General features: G+C 48.3%; 1 protein-coding gene across 1 annotated transcript in view; it reads right to left on the reverse strand.

The window, feature by feature from the left end:
* Positions 1-21,891, reverse strand: part of pnpla7b (patatin-like phospholipase domain containing 7b) — a 320,408-nt gene that overhangs the window by 218,685 nt on the left and 79,832 nt on the right. The window contains exons 16-18 of the mRNA XM_078226670.1: positions 10,967-11,172; positions 7,886-8,017; positions 1,816-1,939 (exon numbers count right to left, since the gene is read on the reverse strand). Of these exons, the coding sequence (XP_078082796.1) occupies positions 1,816-1,939; positions 7,886-8,017; positions 10,967-11,172 (462 nt within the window). The remainder of the gene's footprint in view (positions 1-1,815; positions 1,940-7,885; positions 8,018-10,966; positions 11,173-21,891) is intronic.

A 21,891-nucleotide genomic window follows, 5' to 3' on the forward strand; every position in this document is an offset into this window, starting at 1 on the left:
AGAAGGGTAGGAAGGATAACCCAGGAAATTATAGGCCGGTGAGCTTGACGTCCGTGGTCGGGAAGTTGTTGGAGAGGATTCTTAGAGATAGGATGTATGCACATTTAGAAAGGAATAAACTCATTAACGATAGTCAGCATGGTTTTGAGAGAGGGAGGTCATGCCTCACTAACCTGGTGGAGTTCTTTGAAGAAGTGACTAGAATGGTTGACGAGGGAAGGGCCACTGATGTCGTCTATATGGACTTTAGTAAAGCGTTTGACAAAGTCCTCATGGTAGGTTGGTGCAAAAGGTTGGATCTCATGGGATAAAGGGGGAGGTGGCTAGATGGGTGGAGAACTGGCTTGGTCACAGAAGACAGAGAGTGGTAGTGGAAGGGTCTTTTTCCGGCTGGATGCCTGTGACTAGTGGTGTTCCGCAGGGCTCTGCATTGGGACCTCTGCTGTTTGTGATTTATATAAACGATCTGGAAGGAGGTGTAACTGGGGTGATCAGTAAGTTTGCGGACGACACGAAAATGGCTGGACTTGCAGATAGTGAGGAACATTGTCAGAGGCTACAGAAGGATATAGATAGGCTGGAAATTTGGGCAAAGAAATGGCAGATGGAGTTCAATCCAGATAAATGCGAAGTGATGCATTTTGATAGAACTAATGTAGGGGGGAGCTATACGATAAATGGCAGAACCATAAAGGGTGTAGATACGCAGAGGGACCTGGGTGTGCAAGTCCACAGATCCCTGAAGGTGACGTCACAGGTGGAGAAGGTAGTGAATAAGGCATGTGGCATGCTTGCCTTTATAAGACGGGGCATAGAGTATAAAAGTTGGGGTCTGATGTTGCAGTTGTATAGAACGTTGGTTCGGCCGCATTTGGAATACTACGTCCAATTCTGGTCGCCACACTATCAGAGGGACGTGGAGGCTTTGGAGAGAGTGCAGAGGAGGTTTACCAGGATGTTGCCTGGTATGGAGGGGCTTAGTTATGAGGAGAGATTGGGTAAACTGGGGTTGTTCTCACTGGAAAGACAGAGGGTGAGGGGTGACCTAATAGAGGTGTATAAAATTATGAGAGGCATAGATAGGGTGAACGGCGGGAAGCTTTTTCCCAGGTCGGTGGTTACGTTCACAAGAGGTCATAGGTTCAAGGTGAGGGGGGGGGGGGGGGGGGGGGGGGGGTTTAACACGGATATCAGAAGGAGGTATGTTACACAGAGGGTGGTGGGGGCCTGGAATGCGCTGCCAGGCAAGGTGGTGGAGGCGGACACACTGGGAACGTTTAAGACTTATCTAGATAGCCACATGAATGGATTGGGAATGGAGGGATACAAAAGAATGGTCTAGTTTGGACCAGGGAGCGGCGCGGGCTTGGAGGGCCGAAGGGCCTGTTCCTGTGCTGTATTGTTCTTTGTTCTATATGCCCTGTTTGTGAACCGAACTCTTCACTCATCTGAAAGGGCAGTGCTCCGAAAGCTCATACTAGCAAATAAACCTGTTGGACTTTAACCTGATGTTGTGAGACTACTTACTATTCATGACTTTGGCGAGCGATATGGTCCTAGCACAAGTCAATGGCAATCAACAGGATTTGTTGTGGGGGGTCAGACTCTGCCAAAACAATTGCCCCGATTAATTCCAATGCTTGGGTAAGGATGACAGATTGTGCCACATAAACTATGTCCTCAGAATTACCGAAACCATTTCTGATCCCAGCTGCATTGTTCCAGCGAACATACAGATCAGCAGGTCAGAAAGTGACACAGCATCCTATAAATATATTTATATAAAACAGAACCATGCAATGCTTTATTACTAACCACTCCAATAAGGTCTCCACGGCCGTACTCTCCTGCCAGCTCTTTCTTCTTATCATCTCTCATGATGACTGATCGGAGTCGACCGTTCAACACAATAAACGTGCAGTCTGATCTGTCCCCCTGCCTGAGAAAGAACCACAGATCACAAGGTCATTATCATCTGGAGAATACAATATCTGCTGGGCATGTGGGTCCAAACATTGTAACTAAGTGCTCACTCTGCATGTTGTTGATAATCTGATGTGTCTACTGCCCATTGCGCAATGGAGGACATGCCCCTGTCTGCAGCAATGGGGGCGAAGTACAAATGGTCGAGTGCTTCATGTTTTTAGGTGTCCAGATCACCAACAATCTGTCCTGGTCCCACCATGCTGACGCTATAGTTAAGAAAGCCCACCAACGCGTCACTTTCTCAGAAGACTAAGGAAATTTGGCATGCCCGCTACAACTCTCAGCAACTTTTACCACAGAAAGCATTCTTTCTGGTTGTATCACAGCTTGGTATGGCTCCTGCTCTGCCCAAGACCGCAAGAAACTACAAAGGTTCATGAACGAAGCCCAGTCCATCACACAAACCAGCCTCCCACCCACTGACACTGTCTACACTTCCCGCTGCCTCGGCAAAGCAGCCAGCATAATCAAGGACCCCACGCACCCCGGACATTCTCTCTTCCACCTTCTTCCATCAGGGAAAAGATACAAAAGTCTGAGGTCACATACCAACCGACTCAAGAACAGCTTCTTCCCTGCTGCCATCAGACTTTTGAATGGACCTACCGAGCATTAAGTTGATCTTTCTCTGCACCCTAGCTGTGACTGTAACACTACATTCTGCACTTTTTCCTTTCCTTCTCTATGAACAGTATGCTTTGTCTGTATAGCGCGCAAGAAACAATACTTTTCACTGTATACTAATACATGTGACAATAATAAATCAAATCAAAAATGTCATTGAGTCTGCAGTGCTGTTTTATTCCTTCTGTTTAGGTCATGTTATTGGGTAATACAATTTTTAGCGCAGAAAACAACTTTCTATTGACCCCAGTAAGCTATATTTATAAACTATTACAAATTACAACCAGGGTACCGATCCTCTCCTCCAGCCTGCTAAACCACCAGCAGATACAGCAGGAAGACTCCGATATCAGACTGCTAGCAGCACCAACTTGCCAACTCTGGTGAGAGAGTGCAGTCAAAATCTTCTAACAAATGCCATTCATTAGAGCACCCCAAATACTGAGACTTTCCATCAAGTTCATTTTCAAAATATCATTAACCATTCTCTAGGTGTCTGCCTTGACTTAGTTGTAGCAGATTTACCTCTGAGTTAGAAGGTTTGGGGTTCAAGTTTTTCTCTGACGATTTGAGCATATAATCTATGGTGATGCTTCAGTGCAGTACTGAGCAGGGGTCTTGTCCTTAGGGTGAGGTGTTAAAACCAGGACCTCATCTGTTCTCTCGAGTGGAGGGAAAAGATCCCATTGCACTATTCTGAAGGGCAAGGCAGATCCCCCTGGTTTCCTTGCCAATATTTGGCTTTCAATCAACACCACAAAACAGATTATCTGATCATTATCACGTTAATGTAAAACATCACCCAGGTTAACAGATTACTAGACATCACAAGAGTAAGTACACCTCTAGTGTACTCAATAGGTTGGAAGCTGTTTTGGGCTGTGAAGGTCATGAAAGGTGCTAGATAAATGCAAGTCTCTTTCTTTTCCGTCTTTCTTTTACTTTCCATGCATGTTACCTGTTCCACTTTCTCTCTCGGCTTTTTAAATTTCTAGTACTACTGTTAATTATCTGGTTGCTTTTACATTATTGAATCTGACGGGGCTTGATAGGTTAAATGCTGAGAGGGTGTTTTCTCTCGAGGGGGAACCTGGAATTGGGGGCACAGTTTAAAAACAAGAAGTTGCTTATTTAAGATGGAGATGAAGAGGGATTTATTCTCTCAGAGGGTCATTAGTATTTGGAATTCTCTTCCCCAGTTAACAGTGGAGGCTGAGTCACGGAATATGTTCAAGGCTGAGTTAGATCGTCGCTGACAAGGGAGTCAAAGGTTGTGGGGGACAAGCAGGAAAGTTGTGTTCAGACCACAGTCAGCTCAGCCATGACCTTACTGAATAGTGGAGCAGGCTCTGAACCGAATAGCCTACTCCTGCACAATGTTCATGCTCTTCTACTTTCTCAGAAGATTGAGGAAATTTGGCATGTCAGCAACGACTCTCACCAACCTTTACAGATGCACCATAGAAAGCATTCTTTCTGGTTGTATCACAGCTTGGTCTGGCTCCTGCTCTGCCCAAGACCACAAGAAACTATAAAAGGTCGCGAACGAAGCCCAATCCATCACGCAAACCAGCCTCCCATCCATGGACTCCTTCTACACTTCCCACTGCCTCGGCAATGCAGCCAGCATAATCAAGGACCCCACACACCCCGGACATTCTCTCTTCCACCTTCTTCCTTCAGGAAAAAGATACAAAAGTCTGAGGCCACGTACCAACTCAAGAACAGCTTCTTCCCTGCTGCCATCAGACTTTTGAATGGACCTACCTTGCATTAAGTTGATCTTTCTCCACACCCTAGCTATGACTGTAACACTATATTCTGCACCCTCTTCTTTCCTTCTCTATGTACGGTATGCTTTGTCTGTATAGCGTGCACGAAACAATACTTTTCACTCAATACTAATACATGTGACAATAATAAATCAAATCAAATCCTTCCTTGACTCTTAACAGATTTGCATAGCTTTGTGGATTGCACTCCCAACCCAAACATCTCTCGCTAAAATCAATCATTAGCCTGCATTCTCAGCAAATCGGCACCATGTAAAACAGCGCTGAATTTTAAACATGCCCCTTACAAAAAACAGGATAAAAATACATATCTTAAAGGCAGTATCATCACACCCTGAAACAATTCAGTGTCATTTTATTTCTATTATATCTTCATTTTCTTTCCCTCGAAACATTTCATACTTCTCTACATGATGTTTCAGCTGTCACGTATTTGCCCTTTTCAGCAATCTGTCTGTGTCCTCCTGGCGTCTATTACAATCCTCCTCACTGTCTATTACATTTTAGAGCTTTGAACAAGGTGAGGCAGTGAGATATAATTATCAAAACATTAATGACTGATGCAACCAAGTCATAATATGCTGCTGAGTACCACAAATAGTGCAAATTATAACATACCAAAATAGACAGGAACCCACGTCAGGGCATCATTCAGTCTGTACCCCCGATATCAGGGCATCATTCAGACTGTACACCCTATATCCCCCAGATCCTGAGGGACAAGATTTACGAGCATTGAGAGAGGTTTAGTATGCACAAGAATACTCAGCATGGCTTTGCCAAAGGCAGATCGTGCCTTACGAGCCTGGTGGAGTTCTTCGAAAATGTGACTAAACACATTGACGAAGGGAAAGCGGTAGATGTGGTTTATATGGATTTTAGCAAGGCGTTCGATAAGGTCCCCCATGCAAGGCTTCTGGAAAAAGTGAGAGGGCATGGGATCCAAGGGGCTGCTGCCCTGTGGATCCAGAACTGGCTCGCCCAAAGGAGGCAGAGAGTGGGTATAGATGGGTCTTTTTCTAAATGGAGGTCGGTCACCAGTGGTGTGCCCCAGGGATCTGTTCTGGGACCCTTGCTGTTTGTCATTTTCATAAATGACCTGGATGAGGAAGTGGAGGGATGGGTTGGTAAGTTTGCCGATGACACGAAGGTTGGTGGGGTTGTGGATAGTCTGGAGGGATGTCAGAAGTTACAGAGGGACATAGATAGGATGCAAGACTGGGCGGAGAAGTGGCAGATGGACTTCAACCCAGGTAAATGCGTAGTGGTCGATTTTGGCAGGTCAAATGGGATGAAGGAGTACAATATAAAGGGAAAGACTCTTAGTACTGTAGAGGATCAGAAGGACCTTGGGGTCCGGGTCCATAGGACTCTAAAATCAGCCCCGCAGGTGGAGGAGGTGGTTAAGAAGGCGTATGGTGTGCTGGCCTTTATCAATCGAAGGATTGAGTTTAGGAGTCCAGGGACAATGATGCAGCTATACAAGACCCTCGTCAGACCCCACTTGGAGGACTGTGCTCAGTTCTGGTCGCCTCATTACAGGAAGGATGTGGAAAAGATTGAAAGGGTGCAGGGGAGATTTACAAGGATGTTGCCTGATTGAGTGGCATGCCTTATGAGGATAGGCTGAGGGAGCTCGGTCTTTTCTCCTTGGAGAGACGTAGGATGAGAGGAGACCTAATAGAAGTATATAAGATGTTGAGAGGCATAGGTCGGGTGGACTCTTAGAGGCTTTTTCCCAAGGTGGAAATGGCTGCTACGAGAGGACACAGGTTTAAGGTGCTGGGGAATAGGTACAGGGGAAATGTTAGGGGGGAGTTTTTCACAGAGGGTGGTGGGCGAGTGGAAACGGCTGCCGTCAGTGGTGGTGGAGGCAATCTCAATAGGGTCATTTAAGAGACTCCTGGATGAGTACATGAGACTTAATAGGATGGAGGATTATAGGTAGGCCTAAAAGGTAGGGATATGTTCGGCACAACTTGTGGGGCCGAAGGGCCTGTTTTGTGCTGTAGTTTCTCTATGTTTCTATATCAGGGCATCATTCAGTCTGTACACCCTATATCAGGGTATCATTCAGACTGTACACCCTATATCAGGGCATCATTCAGACTGTACACCCTATATCAGGGCATCATTCAGTCTGTACACCCTATATCAGGGTATCATTCAGACTGTACACCCTATATCAGGGCATCATTCAGACTGTACACCCTATACCAGGGCATCATTCAGACTGTACACCCTATACCAGGGCATCATTCAGACTGTACACCCTATATCAGGGTATCATTCAGACTGTACACCCGATATCAGGGCATCATTCAGTCTGTACACCCTATATCAGGGCATCATTCAGACTGTACACCCTATATCAGGGCATCATTCAGACTGTACACCCGATATCATGGCATCATTCAGTCTGTACACCCTATATCAGGGCATCATTCAGTCTGTACACCCTATATCAGGGCATCATTCAGTCTGTACACCCTATATCAGGGCATCATTCAGACTGTACACCTGATATCAGGGCATCCTTCAGTCTGTACACCCGATATCAGGGCATCATTCAGTGTGTACGCCCTATATCAGGGCATCATTCAGTCTGTACACCCTATATCAGGGCATCATTCAGTCTGTACACCCGATATCAGGGCATCATTCAGTCTGTACACCCTATATCAGGGCATCATTCAGACTGTACACCCGATATCAGGGCATCATTCAGTCTGTACACCCTATATCAGGGCATCATTCAGTCTGTACACCCGATATCATGGTATATTTCAGGGCCTCATGCCAAGGTGTATTTTGGGGGAAGCAGGAATTTGACCTGTGTGCATTTAATCATTGCTAATAAATTACCACACTTCCTATTTATAATGCTAATATTCTATCTTTTCCATCTCAATCTCTGCTCATTGTCTTCCCTTTGTGAAAGAATCAGATGGGTCATAAAATACAGGCTCTCTGCTGTCGTTCAAGGAACAATTCTTTGCAAATAAATCATTGGTTCCACACAGCAGTTGACAAATACACTGGAAACAGCATGTCCACCATTACTTTCTCATCTCCTGCAAACATCGACTCCTTGCTGGAGCATGGACTCGCATGTGCTGGCTTACCCTGCAGTACCCAAGTGTTTTCTGCACATTAGCCAGTGTCAGGCTAATGGAATGTGCTTTTGCAGCTTGGAAGAGGAAGGACATGTCACAAGAGATAAGGCACATCCTGCTTGCAGCTATCATACACCAATGTCCCCATTTTGAGGTGACCCTGGTGGAATTTCCCACCCCTCAGTCACATCCTTAGATCAGGAATACAAAGAAGCTCAATATTTTTGCCCCATTGCTGCCTTGGCTGATTACCCAATACAACTTGGGACAAGGACTGAAGCTTGGACCATCATGTTAGGCTCGATCCCACATAGCTCAATGCATTTCCCCCAGTGTGTGTATGAATATCCACACTGACCTTCTTACCTGTACACAGCTCGCCCAGCTTCTACCGCCATCCAGTCTAAGGCAAAGTCGATCTGTCGCACAAATGGAGACATCCTCCTCACCACAGTATGAGCCACAGTCAACACCACATTGGGTTTTTCCCTCATTATCCTTTAAAAATGAAACAAAATGTAACAAACACATTCTCTCTCCACAACCTCTTTCAAATCCAGTTACAGCCAACAGATTTGGTCTCTTGTGAGCCATAACTCTGATAAACAGGAGTGACCATAGAATCATGCAGAAAAGGCCATTCAGTCCATCAAGTGCAGAAAAGGCCATTCAGTCCATCAAGTCTGCGCAGACTCTCTGAAAGAGCATCACACCCAGGCTCGCCCCTCCACCCTACCCTGTGCCCTCCGTATTTACCATGGCTAAACCACCTAACCTATATACCTTTGGACACTGAGGGACAATTTAGCATGGCCAATCCACCTAACCACATCAATAACAGCGTCAATTCGGCTCATTTGATAGCCGTTGGATTGAAAGGTCCAGAGTTCAAACCTCAGTCCTGAACTTGACCTAAGCAATCATAACCAAAGCATCCACCACCCAGGTTCCACTCTCAGGAACTCCCCAGCTAAAGCTTCTATTACTCTCGAGATTCCTTTTTAAAAACAAACTCTTTGGCCAAACTTTTTGTCTATTAATCCTACCTTATCTAGTTTAGTGAAGCAATTTGGGAGATTTTTCGAAGTTGTAGACACCATATATAAGCAATTAGTTGTTGACATTTTAGTGGAGTTGAGAGAATGTGCAGTATTGTTATAGACATGAGTGCGCTTTGGATAATAAATTAAATTAAAATTCTGTCTGCCTACTCATCTAAGCATGAAAGATGGCATCGCATTGTATGGTAATGTGGCTGAAATTTCTTTATAGTGCTACTTCATTACTTCTACACTGGAGCAGGAGTAAGCCATCTGGCCCCTTTAAGCCTGCTCTGCCATTTAATAATATCATGGCTAATCGGACTGTGGCCTCAACACCACATTCCGCCTACCCTCAATATTCTTGGACTCCTTCGTTAGTCAAGAATATATCTACATCTGCCTTATGATTCAATGACCTTCTTCCACACCTTTCTGGGGAAGAGAGTTCCAAGGATTCAGACAATAGTTCCCCTCACCTCTATCTTAAATAGGTGTGACACCTTATTTTTAAAACTGTATCCCCTAGTTCTAGTCTCACCCACACGGGGAAACATCCTTTCAGCTTCCACCTATCCAACTTTTACAGGTGCACCATAGCAAGCATTTTTTTTGTTGTATCACAGCTTGGTATGGGCTCCTGCTCTGCCCAAGACTGAAAGAAACTACAAAAGGTCATGAATGTAGCCCAATCCATCACTCAAACCAGCCTCCATCCATTGTCTCTGTCTACACTTCCTGCTGCCTCGGAAAAGCAGCCAGCATAATTAAGGACATTCTCTCTTCCACCTTCTTCCGTCGGAAAAAAGATACAAACATCTGAGATCACGTACCAACCAATTCAAAAAAAGCTTCTTCCCTGCTGCCATCAGACTGTTGAATGGACGTACCGTGCACTAAGTTGATCTTTTTCTACACCCTATTATGACTATAACACTACAATCTGCACCCTCTCCTTTCCTTCTCTATGAATGGTATGCTTTGTCTGTACAGCGCACAAGAAACAATACTTTTCACTGTATGTTAATACGTGACAATAATAAATCAAATCAGAATCTTACATGTTTATATAACATTTGCAAATGGCTTTCGACTTCTATCTCTCGCTCTCTATTTGAAAAGCTAGCTGAGCAGAGACTGCTAAAAGACAACAAGATATTCCAGCAGTTCAGATCACGGAACATCTCTGATTAAATTGGACAGCGCATATGTTCAGATTACACAATCTGTATGCAACTGAAAACACCCAACATTATGGCCAGAGTCTGAGGCCTCCAAATAAAAACTTGCACAAAAATGTAATTTACGATTTTTAAAAAAATATTTGAACTTTACTTTGTTACTAGAAATCCGTGTCACTGACAACAAATGGCATCCTGTGGGGACAGGATAAATCAGCGCTGAGTCACAATGTGACAGTCAAGTGACAAATAAATCTGGGAAAGTCACAAGGAAGTGTCATTTATTGGTATCCCAGGGAAACAATGGGTGAATGGGAGAATATAACATGGGCATCATACAAAAAACATGTTTCTCAGCTGTCTATATACCATATAAATGTTAATATTTTGAATTGGGCTCTCATGATGCTGCACACGGGGATGTGGTTAGGAGGGAATAATTGAAGCAGAATACTCAGATGATTTCAGCCTTATTTTTTTTTATTCATTCATGGGACATGGGCGTCACAGGCTGGCCGGCCAGCATTTATTACCCATCCCTAGTTGCCCGAGGGCAGTTGAGAGTCAACCACATTGCTGTGGCTCTGGAGTCACATGTAGGCCAGACCAGGTAAGGACAACAGATTTCCTTCCCTAAAGGACATTAGTGAACCAGATGGGTTTTTCCGACAATCGACAATGGTTTCATGGTCATCAGTAGATTCTTAATTCCAGATTTTTTTTTATTGAATTCAAATTCCACCATCTGCTGTGGCGGGATTTGAACCCAGGTTCCCAGAACATTAGCTGAGTTTCTGGATTAATAGCCTAGCGATAATATCACTAGGCCATCGCCTCCTCCAAAGTCATATATTGTGTTTTTATTGATATATTCTATAATAGCAATACTTTTTACATTTATCAGGGGAAATAACCTATTTAAACTTGTCAACAGTAGTTACACCTTTCTGCCAGACTCTCATTCTTTTCAATCCCACTTTCATTGAGGTCTTGAACCTCTGGATTCCTGATTTGTAAATTCCTTACAGGTGCAGGTTATGGTTTCGATAGTAACACTCACTCTGTAAAGGGGGAAACTGAACTCTAACTCTAGAATTGGTCAGTATCCTCGAGACTCAAAAGCTATCCCTCAATACACGAAGTTTTATCAAAGCAGAAAGGGTTCAATTCTTTCCTAATTGAAGACAGCAGCACGAGCACAAGGTTGAGAAGCCTGTGGAACTCACTCATAGAAGTTGCATTTGGAGATACACAGGAAGGTGCAGTCCCTCTGGGCCTTGATGCTGAAAATGAGTGGCTCGCCCGTCAGCACAGCCAGCTGCCCCACTATCTCCCCCGGATGAGCGACAAACAGACAGTTCTCCTCTTCCCTGTCAATCATCCGCTGGTAAACATGCAGCAGCCCCGAGAGCACAAAGTGAATACTCACATCCTGAGAATGAAGAAAAGTGCCGTCAATAAACCCTTTCTCTAGACAGAGCAACCCTCCATTTTCACTAACACAAAATCAGACTCCCTCACGGTTCCCCTCTGCACCAAGCACCATTCTTCAGGATAGAGGGAAGAGTGGCAACCTGCCAGCTTTTTAGGCAACTGAGTGGTGCAAGAGCGGAGCACTGACGCTCATGATGGGCAACCCTCTTGTGCCAGCAAGAGCGTAAAAGTACATTCAGATGATCACTGCTAATTATCAGTCTGCAAAATACCAACACAAATTAGCAATGGGTGATACAATATGAAAGAGCTAGCTGCCAATAATTTAAAAAGGATATTGCAAACCAGAAGATTAAAACTCAAAGCTAAAAACAATGGCACCTGTTTACCAAGACATGTTGTATAACATAGAATCCCTACAGTGCAGGAGGAGGCCATTCAGCCCATTGAGTCTGCACCGACCACAATCCCACCCAGCCCCTATCTCCTGAACCCCATCTATTCACCCTGCTAGTCCCCCTGATATTAAGGGGGCAATTTATCACAGCCAATCCACCTAACCCGCACATCTTTAGAGTGTGGGAGGAAACTGGAGCACCCAGAGGAAACCCACGCAGACACGGGGAGAATGTGCAAATTCCACACAGACAGTGACTCAAGGCCGGAATTGAACCCGGGTCCCTGGCGCAGTGCTAACCATTGTGACACAATGCCGCCCTTTTGGATTTGAGTGTTACTGCGGCAGTCTGCAGAGTATCACTGGGTCTTATAGAATGTGCATGATTTGAATGTCTTGAACGAAAGGTGCAACGAGGGGCAAATTTGCTAACTTGGCTAGCTAGCCGTATTTTGGCTGTTCAGTTTAGATGATGATGGTCGCTACTTGCCCAGATGTCATAAATCAACTTGCTCCGAATGTTTCTAACGGTTCCACACATTGTTACAGTGGTTAGAAAGCAGATAGACCTCTCGAGATTTCCAATGAAGTGTAAGTCTCCTCATAAGCTGATAACCGAAGTGCAATCACATGGTGGTTTCAGGGACCTCAGCTGCCACATCCCTCGAGGGTAAACTATATACAGGATAGGTCAGAAGACACCAACTTCCTTCTTAAGCCCTGGGTTTTCAGACAAGACCATGCTGCAGAGCTGGAAGCTCACTCAGTAGCTTAAGGGAGGGTGATCCTTTACTTTAGATTGGGGATTCATAGACTCCAGGACATTTTTGTGGTCACTTACCCCCTCAAGAATACTCAAGTTGCGCCTATCCACGACCCAATATGACACCACAAGTACTTTGACAGGCACAACAGAATAAGCTGCCTGTTTAATTTTGAGTTTACCTAAGAATTAACTGGGCAGGTTAAGGTCAAACTTATCTGTCTTAAATATGCATAAATTAAGAGCAGATCTGACCAAAATCCCACAAACACACTGAAAGTGCACAAAGAACCAAAACAAGTTGCATTTATATAGCACACAATTAACAGAACAAAGGCAGGACAGATTAAGAGATCAAAAGCTGGGTCAAAGAAGTAGGATTTAAGAAGAGTTTTTAAGGAGAGAGAACAAATTGAGAGGCAAAGAGAGCTTGAGGGGGAATTCCAGACTTTAGGGACTAAAGAGCAGAAACTACAGACATCAATGATCGAGCCGAGGAAATCATCTTCCCACATAAAATTAAACTCTTCCCTAATGTGCTGCTCGAAGAGGAGAAAAGATTAGATTGGAGACTTCTTGAACACATTATTTGATAAATGAAAAGTCACCACCAACCCGGAGAGCAAATCCTAAAGTTTTTTATGTGGAGGACTGCAGAAGTCATACAACATTTCTCCAAGGCAAGCTTTACAGACAACTGCCAATACCAAGGAATGCAGTCCTTTTGGAAGTGTAGAGAAGGGACATTTACTATCCAAATTGGAGTGCCAACCACAGATCTTAGTTTCCTCATAGGAGTTTCTAGTAGTTGCCATTGTTCGGTCCAGAAGATAGAAAGGAAAATATATATATATATATCTGTGTAAACCTGGTTACTTTATAAAATGTTTTTTTTTAAATGGACTAAGGCTTTACCCTGAATACCTGACTAGCCGTAACTCATACAAGAGGAATTGCTATCCTTCAGAAAACCAGTAAGAACCTTGTTATCTTTAAAGAGCTACTAATGCTAATGCCCGGAGCGGCACGGTGGCACAGTGGTTAGCACTGCTGCCTCTCAGCACGAGGGACGCAGGTTCAATTCCGGCCTCGGGTCGCTGTCTGTGGAGTTTGCACATTCTCCCCGTGTCTGCGTGGGTTTCCTCCGGGTGCTCCGGTTTCCTCCCACACTCCAAAGATGTGCTGGTTAGGTGCATTGGCCATGCTAAATTGCCCCTTAATGCCAGGGGTAAATATGTGGAGTTACGGGGATAGGACAGGACCTGGCTAGGATAGTTGTCAGTGCAGGCTCGATGGGCCAAATGGCCTCCTTCTGCACTCTAGATTCTATGATTCTAGCTGCAGAAAATCAAATTCCAAAGAAATTTACCAACGCCCTTTACATTTCTAAGGCAGAACGCTGACCGTGGAGATAATATGTCTGCAAGGACAAAAGGGACCCTGATTCCTCTATTAAAAAGTTCCAGATGCTAGACCTGGGAAAATACATCCTTTATCCAATAATGAGAATTGAGAGGTATGTCACACCGCCTCTTCCAGCTGCTAGAACCTGTAATATTGTCATGTGGAACTGAACCCAGACAGCCTCTCCCATTTTACCACCCAACAGGTAGCAGTAGAAAGAACTCTGCCCAGGTAAATTGCCCGGCCCTTATCTACACTGTATAGTACTGGAACATCGAAACTCCTGTATCGGTGCCTACAAAACTCACTCATCTCCGCGTGACTTTTCCCATCGGGGAAGTCATCACTTCTGGAAAGACAGTTCATCCTGCAACAACTTCAGCTTGCTAATCTCTGAAAGAATACACCTTTGGACTTCTTGATTTTGAACTCTGAACTCAGGTGAAACCATAACTCTTATTTTTTTCATAGTCTTGCCCTGCACCCCTTTCTTCCCCTTATCCCTCTTTTATTGCACGAGTGCAAAAGGGGTGCTCGTTGCAAAATCCCTTCACCGCATTTTGTCGGTGTAAAATAAACCAATCCTCTTATTTTATCTTATCTCAAATTTGCTGTGGGGTTATTAATGGAGAATTAGATCACTTCAAACTGATGGGTTGGGGAAAATACCACACCACTGATAAAAGGGGATGTCAAAATCAGAGACACCTTTCTATTTACAGATGGGTAGTCAGAGGAGAACTTTGGGTTGTTTAAATTAATTCCTCCTTCTGTCCATAACACCCACTCAATGAGCTATCAAACATCAGTCATGTTGCCCTGTCAGTCCAACAGGTTGCAGCCTGGTTTTGCTGTTGTTGAAGGCACATTCAAACTCAAGCGACTCTTAGAGCAGTCAATCAATGTATTGTCTCCATGCATCCACATACAGAGACAGAGACAGGTTGGCAACTTGTAACCAGTGGGGTTCCACAAGGATCAGTGCTGGGACTGCAACTGTTTACAATATATATTAATGACCTGGTGGGAGGAAGCGAATGTATTATAGCCAAATTTGCAGATGACACAAAAATAGGTGGAAAGGCAAGCTGTGAGAGAGATACAGTTTACAAAGAGATATTGATAGGTTAAGTGAGTGGCAAAAAGTTGACAAATGGCGTATAATGTGGGAAAATGTGAAGTTGTTCATTTTGGAAGGGGAAACAAAAGAACAGTATTATCTAACAGCAGGTAATCAGGAAGACTATTGGAATATTGGCCCTTATTTCAAGGGGGTTGGAGTTTAAAAGTAGGGAAGTCTTGCTGCAACTGTACAAGTTACTGGTGAGACCACATCTGGAGTACTATGAGCAGCTTTAGAACATAGAACACTACAGCGCAGTACAGGCCCTTCGGCCCTCAATGTTGCGCCGACCAGTGGAACCAATCTAAAGCCCCTCTAATCTACAGTATTCCAATATCATCCATATGTTTATCCAATAACCATTTGAATGCTCTTAATGTTGACGAGTCCACTACTGCTGCAGGCAGGGCATTCCACGCCCTTACTACTCTCTGAGTAAAGAACCTACCTCTAACATCTGTCCTATTTCTCTCACCCCTCAATTTAAAGCTATGTCCCCTCGTGCTAGCCATCACCATCCGAGGAAAAAGGCTCTCACTATCCACCCTATCTAATCCTCTGATCATCTTGTATGCCTCTATTAAGTCACCTCTTAACCTTCTTCTCTCTAACAAAAACAACCTCAAGCCCCTCAGCCTTTCCTCATACGATTTTCCCACCATACCAGGCAACATCCTGGTAAATCTCCTCTGCACCCTTTCCAACACTTCCACATCCTTCCTATAATGCGGCGACCAGAACTGTACGCAATACTCCAAATGCGGCCGCACCAGAGTTTTGTACAGTTGCAGCATGACCTCCTGGCTCCGAAACTCAATCCCTCTACCAATAAAAGCTAACACATTGTACGCCTTCTTAACAACCCTATCAACCTGGGTGCCAACTTTCAGGGATCTATGCACATGGACACCCAGATCCCTCTGTTCATCCACACTACCAAGTATCTTACCATTAGCCCAGTACTCTGTATTCCTGTTTGCCACCTCTCAGCCCAGCTCTGCAGCTTATCTATGTCCCTCTGTAACCTGCCACTTCCCTCCGCACTGTCTACAACTCCACCGACTTTAGTGTCATCCGCAAATTTACTAATCCATCCTTCCACGCCCTCATCCAGGTCATTTATAAAAATGACAAATAGCAGTGGCCCCAAAACAGATCCTTGCGGTACACCACTAGTAACTGAACTCCAGGATGAATATTTCCCATCAACCAACTGTTTTCTTACAGCTAGCCAATTCCTGATCCAAACCACTAAATCACCCTCAATCCCATGTGTCCGTATTTTCTGCAAAAGCTTACCATGGGGAACCTTATCAAACGCTTTGCTGAAATCCATATACACCAAATCAACCGCTTTACCCTCACCCACTTCTTTGGTCACCTTCTCAAAGAACTCAATAAGGTTTGTGAGGCACAACCTACCCTTCACAAAACCGTGCTGACTATCCCTAATCAAATTATTCCTTTCTAGGTGATTATAAATCCTATCTCTTATAATCCTTTCCAATACTTTGCCCACAACAGAAGTAAGGCTCACCGGTCTATAATTACCGGGGTTGTCCCTACTCCCCTTCTTGAACAAGGGGATAACATTTGCTATCCTCCAGTCTTCTGGCACTGTTCCTGTAGACAATGACGACACAAAGATCAAAGCCAAAGGCTCTGCAATCTCCTCTCTCGCCTCCCAGAGAATCCGAGGATAAATCCCATCCGGCCCAGGGGACTCATCTATTTTTTACCCTTTCCAGAATTGCTAACACCTCCTCCTTATGAACATCAATCCCATCCAGTCCAACAGCCTGCATCTCAGTGCTCCCCTCGACAACACTGTCCCTCTCCAGTGTGAATACCGATGAAAAATATTCATTTAGTGCCTCTCCTACCTCTTCAGACTCCATGCACAACTTCCCACTACTGTCCTTGACTGGCCCTAATCTGAACCTAGTCATTCTTTTACTCCTGACATACCTATAGAAAGCTTCAGGGTTTTCCTTGATCCTACCTGCCAAAGACTTCTCATGTCCCCTCCTGGCTCTTCTTAACTCTTTCTTTAGGTCCTTCCTGGCTAACTTGTAACTCTAAAGTGCCCTAACTGAGCCTTCACGCCTCATCTTATCATAAGTCTCCTTCTTCCTCTTCACTTTGGTCCCCTTATTTAAGGAAAGATATTATTTCATTGGAGACAGTTCAGAGAAGGTTCACTAGGATGATCCCTGGTATGGACGGATTGCCTTATGAGGGAAGGTTAAACAAGTTGGGACTCTACTCATTGGAATTTGCAAGAATGAGAGGTGATCTCATTGAAACATATGGGATTCTTAAGGGGCTTGACAGGGTAAATGCTGAGAGGATGTTTCCCCTCAGGGGAAAGTCTAAGACCAGAGGGCATAGTCTCAGAATACAGGGGTGCCAATTTAAGATTGAGACGAGGAGGAATTTCTTCTCTTTGATGGTTGAGAGTTGTTGGAATTCCTTGCCACAGAGAGCTGTGGGGGTAGAGTCCTTGTGTATATTTAAGGCTGAGATAGATTCTTGATCAGTAAAGGAATCCAGGTTATGGGGAAAGGGCAAGAAGGTGGGCACGAGGAATGTCAGATCAGCCATAATCCCATTGAATGGTGGAACAGGTTCGAGGCGCAAACAGTCTGCTGCTGTTCCTATTTTATATGGTCTTACTAATACTGCTCCAAGCCACTTCATAAAAATGATACACTTCCAATTATTACTGGAAATACATTTTTATACATTTCTTACTGCAAAATTGCCATTTAAAATTTGCACAATACATATTTATAGATGAGTTGAAAAGAAAAGCACGTGTATATTTATTTTGTTAAATTATTGCTCCAGTAATGTATATTATACAATAAACTGTTTCTGGTAACAAGCTGTATTCAGTGACACAAGCCTCACTCTCACAGCTGTCACTTTTATCTGCTCCTGCGTCGTGTGGTGCTGCTGCTGTCCCACAGACACTGAACCAAACCTCAGCAAGCTTGGTGGCCACGAAGACCCCATGAATATTGTCCGTCGAGCCACTGTGCTTGGCGCAGCCCACAAGCTCGTGTCAGTGCTGTCACTGACTGCGTGGAACTTGTGCATCAGCTGCCAGCAGCATTAATTCTGTGTAATATACAGAAACAGTTAATGATTGTTGCCCAATCCAAATATCCCAGAATTATATTTCATAAATACCCTGAAGCAAGCGGAGAGTGAGTCATTCCGCACACAATATCACAGTGGTCAGGATAGATGTGTAGCCTGTGCTGTGATACATTTCCCAATTCCCATCAGTTTCATTTACAGAGTGGGGGTGGGGGTGAGTCAAGATGGGGGATGCGCGCAGAGGATACAAGATGGAGAGAGAGGGGGGGGGGGCAGAGGGAGGAGGGAGGGGGGCCAGAGGGAGGAGAGAGGGGGGGCAGAGGGAGGAGGGCCAGAGGGAGGAGGGAGGGGGGCCAGAGGGAGGAGGGAGGGGGGCCAGAGGGAGGAGGGCCAGAGGGAGGAGGGAGGGGGGCCAGAGGGAGGAGGGAGGGGGGCCAGAGGGAGGAGAGAGGGGGGCCAGAGGGAGGAGAGGGGGGGCCAGAGGGAGGAGAGGGGGGGGCAGAGGGAGGAGGGAGGGGGGCCAGAGGGAGGAGGGAGGGGGGCCAGAGGGAGGAGGGAGGGGGGCCAGAGGGAGGAGGGAGGGGGGCCAGAGGGAGGAGGGAGGGGGGCCAGAGGGAGGAGGGAGGGGGGCCAGAGGGAGGAGGGAGGGGGGCCAGAGGGAGGAGAGAGGGGGGCCAGAGGGAGGAGAGGGGGGGGCCAGAGGGAGGAGAGGGGGGGGCCAGAGGGAGGAGAGGGGGGGGCCAGAGGGAGGAGAGGGGGGGGCCAGAGGGAGGAGAGGGGGGGGCCAGAGGGAGGAGAGGGGGGGGCCAGAGGGAGGAGAGGGGGGGGCCAGAGGGAGGAGAGGGGGGGGGGGGCAGAGGGAGGAGAGGGGGGGGGGACAGAGGGAGGAGAGGGGGGGGGGCAGAGGGAGGAGAGGGGGGGGCCAGAGGGAGGAGAGGGGGGGGCCAGAGGGAGGAGAGGGGGGGGCCAGAGGGAGGAGAGGGGGGGGCCAGAGGGAGGAGAGGGGGGGGGGCCAGAGGGAGGAGAGGGGGGGGGGCCAGAGGGAGGAGAGGGGGGGGGGGTCAGAGGGAGGAGAGGGGGGGGGGTCAGAGGGAGGAGAGGGGGGGGGTCAGAGGGAGGAGAGGGGGGGGTCAGAGGGAGGAGAGGGGGGGTCAGAGGGAGGAGAGAGGGGGTCAGAGGGAGGAGAGAGGGGGTCAGAGGGAGGAGAGAGGGGGTCAGAGGGAGGAGAGAGGGGGGCAGAGGGAGGAGAGAGGGGGGCAGAGGGAGGAGAGAGGGGGGCAGAGGGAGGAGAGAGGGGGGCAGAGGGAGGAGAGAGGGGGGCAGAGGGAGGAGAGAGGGGGGCAGAGGGTGGAGAGAGGGGGGCAGAGGGAGGAGAGAGGGGGACAGAGGGAGGAGAGAGGGGGGGCAGAGGGAGGAGAGAGGGGGGGCAGAGGGAGGAGAGAGGGGGGGCAGAGGGAGGAGAGAGGGGGGGCAGAGGGAGGAGAGAGGGGGGGCAGAGGGAGGAGAGAGGGGGGCAGAGGGAGGAGAGAGGGGGGGCAGAGGGAGGAGAGAGGGGGGGCAGAGGGAGGAGAGAGGGGGGGCAGAGGGAGGAGAGAGGGGGGGCAGAGGGAGGAGAGAGGGGGGGCAGAGGGAGGAGAGAGGGGGGGCAGAGGGAGGAGAGAGGGGGGGCAGAGGGAGGAGAGAGGGGGGGCAGAGGGAGGAGAGAGGGGGGGCAGAGGGAGGAGAGAGGGGGGGCAGAGGGAGGAGAGAGGGGGGGCAGAGGGAGGAGAGAGGAGGGGCAGAGGGAGGAGAGAGGGGGGGCAGAGGGAGGAGAGAGGGGGGCAGAGGGAGGAGAGAGGGGGGGCAGAGGGAGGAGAGAGGGGGGGCAGAGGGAGGAGAGAGGGGGGGCAGAGGGAGGAGAGAGGGGGGGCAGAGGGAGGAGAGAGGGGGGGCAGAGGGAGGAGAGAGGGGGGGCAGAGGGAGGAGAGAGGGGGGGCAGAGGGAGGAGAGAGGGGGGGCAGAGGGAGGAGAGAGGGGGGGCAGAGGGAGGAGGGAGGAGGGAGGGGGGGCAGAGGGAGGAGGGAGGAGGGAGGGGGGCCAGAGGGAGGAGGGAGGGGGGCCAGAGGGAGGAGGGAGGGGCCAGAGGGAGGGAGGGGGGCCAGAGGGAGGAGGGAGGGGGGCCAGAGGGAGGAGGGAGGGGGGCCAGAGGGAGGAGGGAGGGGGGCCAGAGGGAGGGAGGGAGGGGGGCCAGAGGGAGGAGGGAGGGGGGCCAGAGGGAGGAGGGAGGGGGGCCAGAGGGAGGAGAGAGGGGGGCCAGAGGGAGGAGAGAGGGGGGCCAGAGGGAGGAGAGGAGGGGGGGCAGAGGGAGGAGAGAGGGGGGGCAGAGGGAGGAGAGAGGGGGGGCAGAGGGAGGAGAGAGGGGGGGCAGAGGGAGGAGAGAGGGGGGCAGAGGGAGGAGAGAGGGGGGGCAGAGGGAGGAGAGAGGGGGGGCAGAGGGAGAGAGAGGGGGGGCAGAGGGGAGGAGAGAGGGGGGGCAGAGGGAGGAGAGAGGGGGGGCAGAGGGAGGAGAGAGGGGGGGCAGAGGGAGGAGAGAGGGGGGGCAGAGGGAGGAGAGAGGGGGGGCAGAGGGAGGAGAGAGGGGGGGCAGAGGAGGAGGAGAGGGGGGGCAGAGGGAGGAGAGAGGGGGGGCAGAGGGAGGAGAGAGGGGGGCAGAGGGAGGAGAGAGGGGGGCAGAGGGAGGAGAGAGGGGGGGCAGAGGGAGGAGAGAGGGGGGGCAGAGGGAGGAGAGAGGGGGGGCAGAGGGAGGAGAGAGGGGGGGCAGAGGGAGGAGAGAGGGGGGGCAGAGGGAGGAGAGAGGGGGGGCAGAGGGAGGAGAGAGGGGGGGCAGAGGGAGGAGAGAGGGGGGGCAGAGGGAGGAGAGAGGGGGGGCAGAGGGAGGAGAGAGGGGGGCAGAGGGAGGAGAGAGGGGGGGCAGAGGGAGGAGAGAGGGGGGGCAGAGGGGAGGAGAGAGGGGGCAGAGGGAGGAGAGAGGGGGGGCAGAGGGAGGAGAGAGGGGGGGCAGAGGGAGGAGAGAGGGGGGGCAGAGGGAGGAGGGGGTAGAGGGAGGAGAGGGGGGCAGAGGAGGAGAGGGGGCAGAGGGAGAAGGGTGCAGAGGGAGGAGAGGGAGGGGTGGATAGAGTGAGGTTGATCAACGCAAGAAGTCTCTCTGAATTGCTGAGAAAAAATCCATTTATAAACTGCCCCTCGGCTTTAATCTCTGGGTGAACTTTAATTCCAGTTTAGAGCCTCCTCCATCTGATAGTGGGAAGATTCTCATGTCGTGAGTTTAACAGCACCGTATAATACTCGGCCATAATGGACATTAATTCCCTATCGACTACCCTTCATCTGCCAAAAGATTGGTCTATCTCATTCAGAGGGACTATCGACTGGCTGGCGTGGGAAATAAAACAATTGCCTGCGTATCAATTTCCCAAGCTCAGGCAGTACGGCAGAATCCAGGAAGGTTGAATCTGTACTGGAGAGCGGAATTCCACAGTCCGCCAGTGAAGGAACAACATCCCTCAATTTGAGGGTGACAAAATTACAAATAAACAAACACTTTCAACAATTCTATTACAGGCACAAGGCCCCAGCACGCACATTTCTGTTAAATAATCAACACCGTCATTCCAGCTAGAATTACAAGTCAGCCTGAGCAGATTGCCCCGCACTTTATGGGTGATGCTGCGTTCCTGCAACATACAGATTTTCAACTGGCCCACAATTCCATTCCTGTCAATGGCCTCTGAATTTATAAAACCGGGAAATCTGTATTCAGCGCATTTCAAAGTCACCATGAAATTCAAACGAGCAAAACACAGATAAATCACATCCCAGGTTATATATCCGCCTCTGAGCATGAAAGGTATTTTAAACAATGTTTGATTGCGGCACTCCTGTCCCA

The sequence above is a fragment of the Mustelus asterias genome, chromosome 13 (genome assembly GCF_964213995.1).
Source record: "Mustelus asterias chromosome 13, sMusAst1.hap1.1, whole genome shotgun sequence".
Classification (NCBI taxonomy): domain Eukaryota; kingdom Metazoa; phylum Chordata; class Chondrichthyes; order Carcharhiniformes; family Triakidae; genus Mustelus; species Mustelus asterias.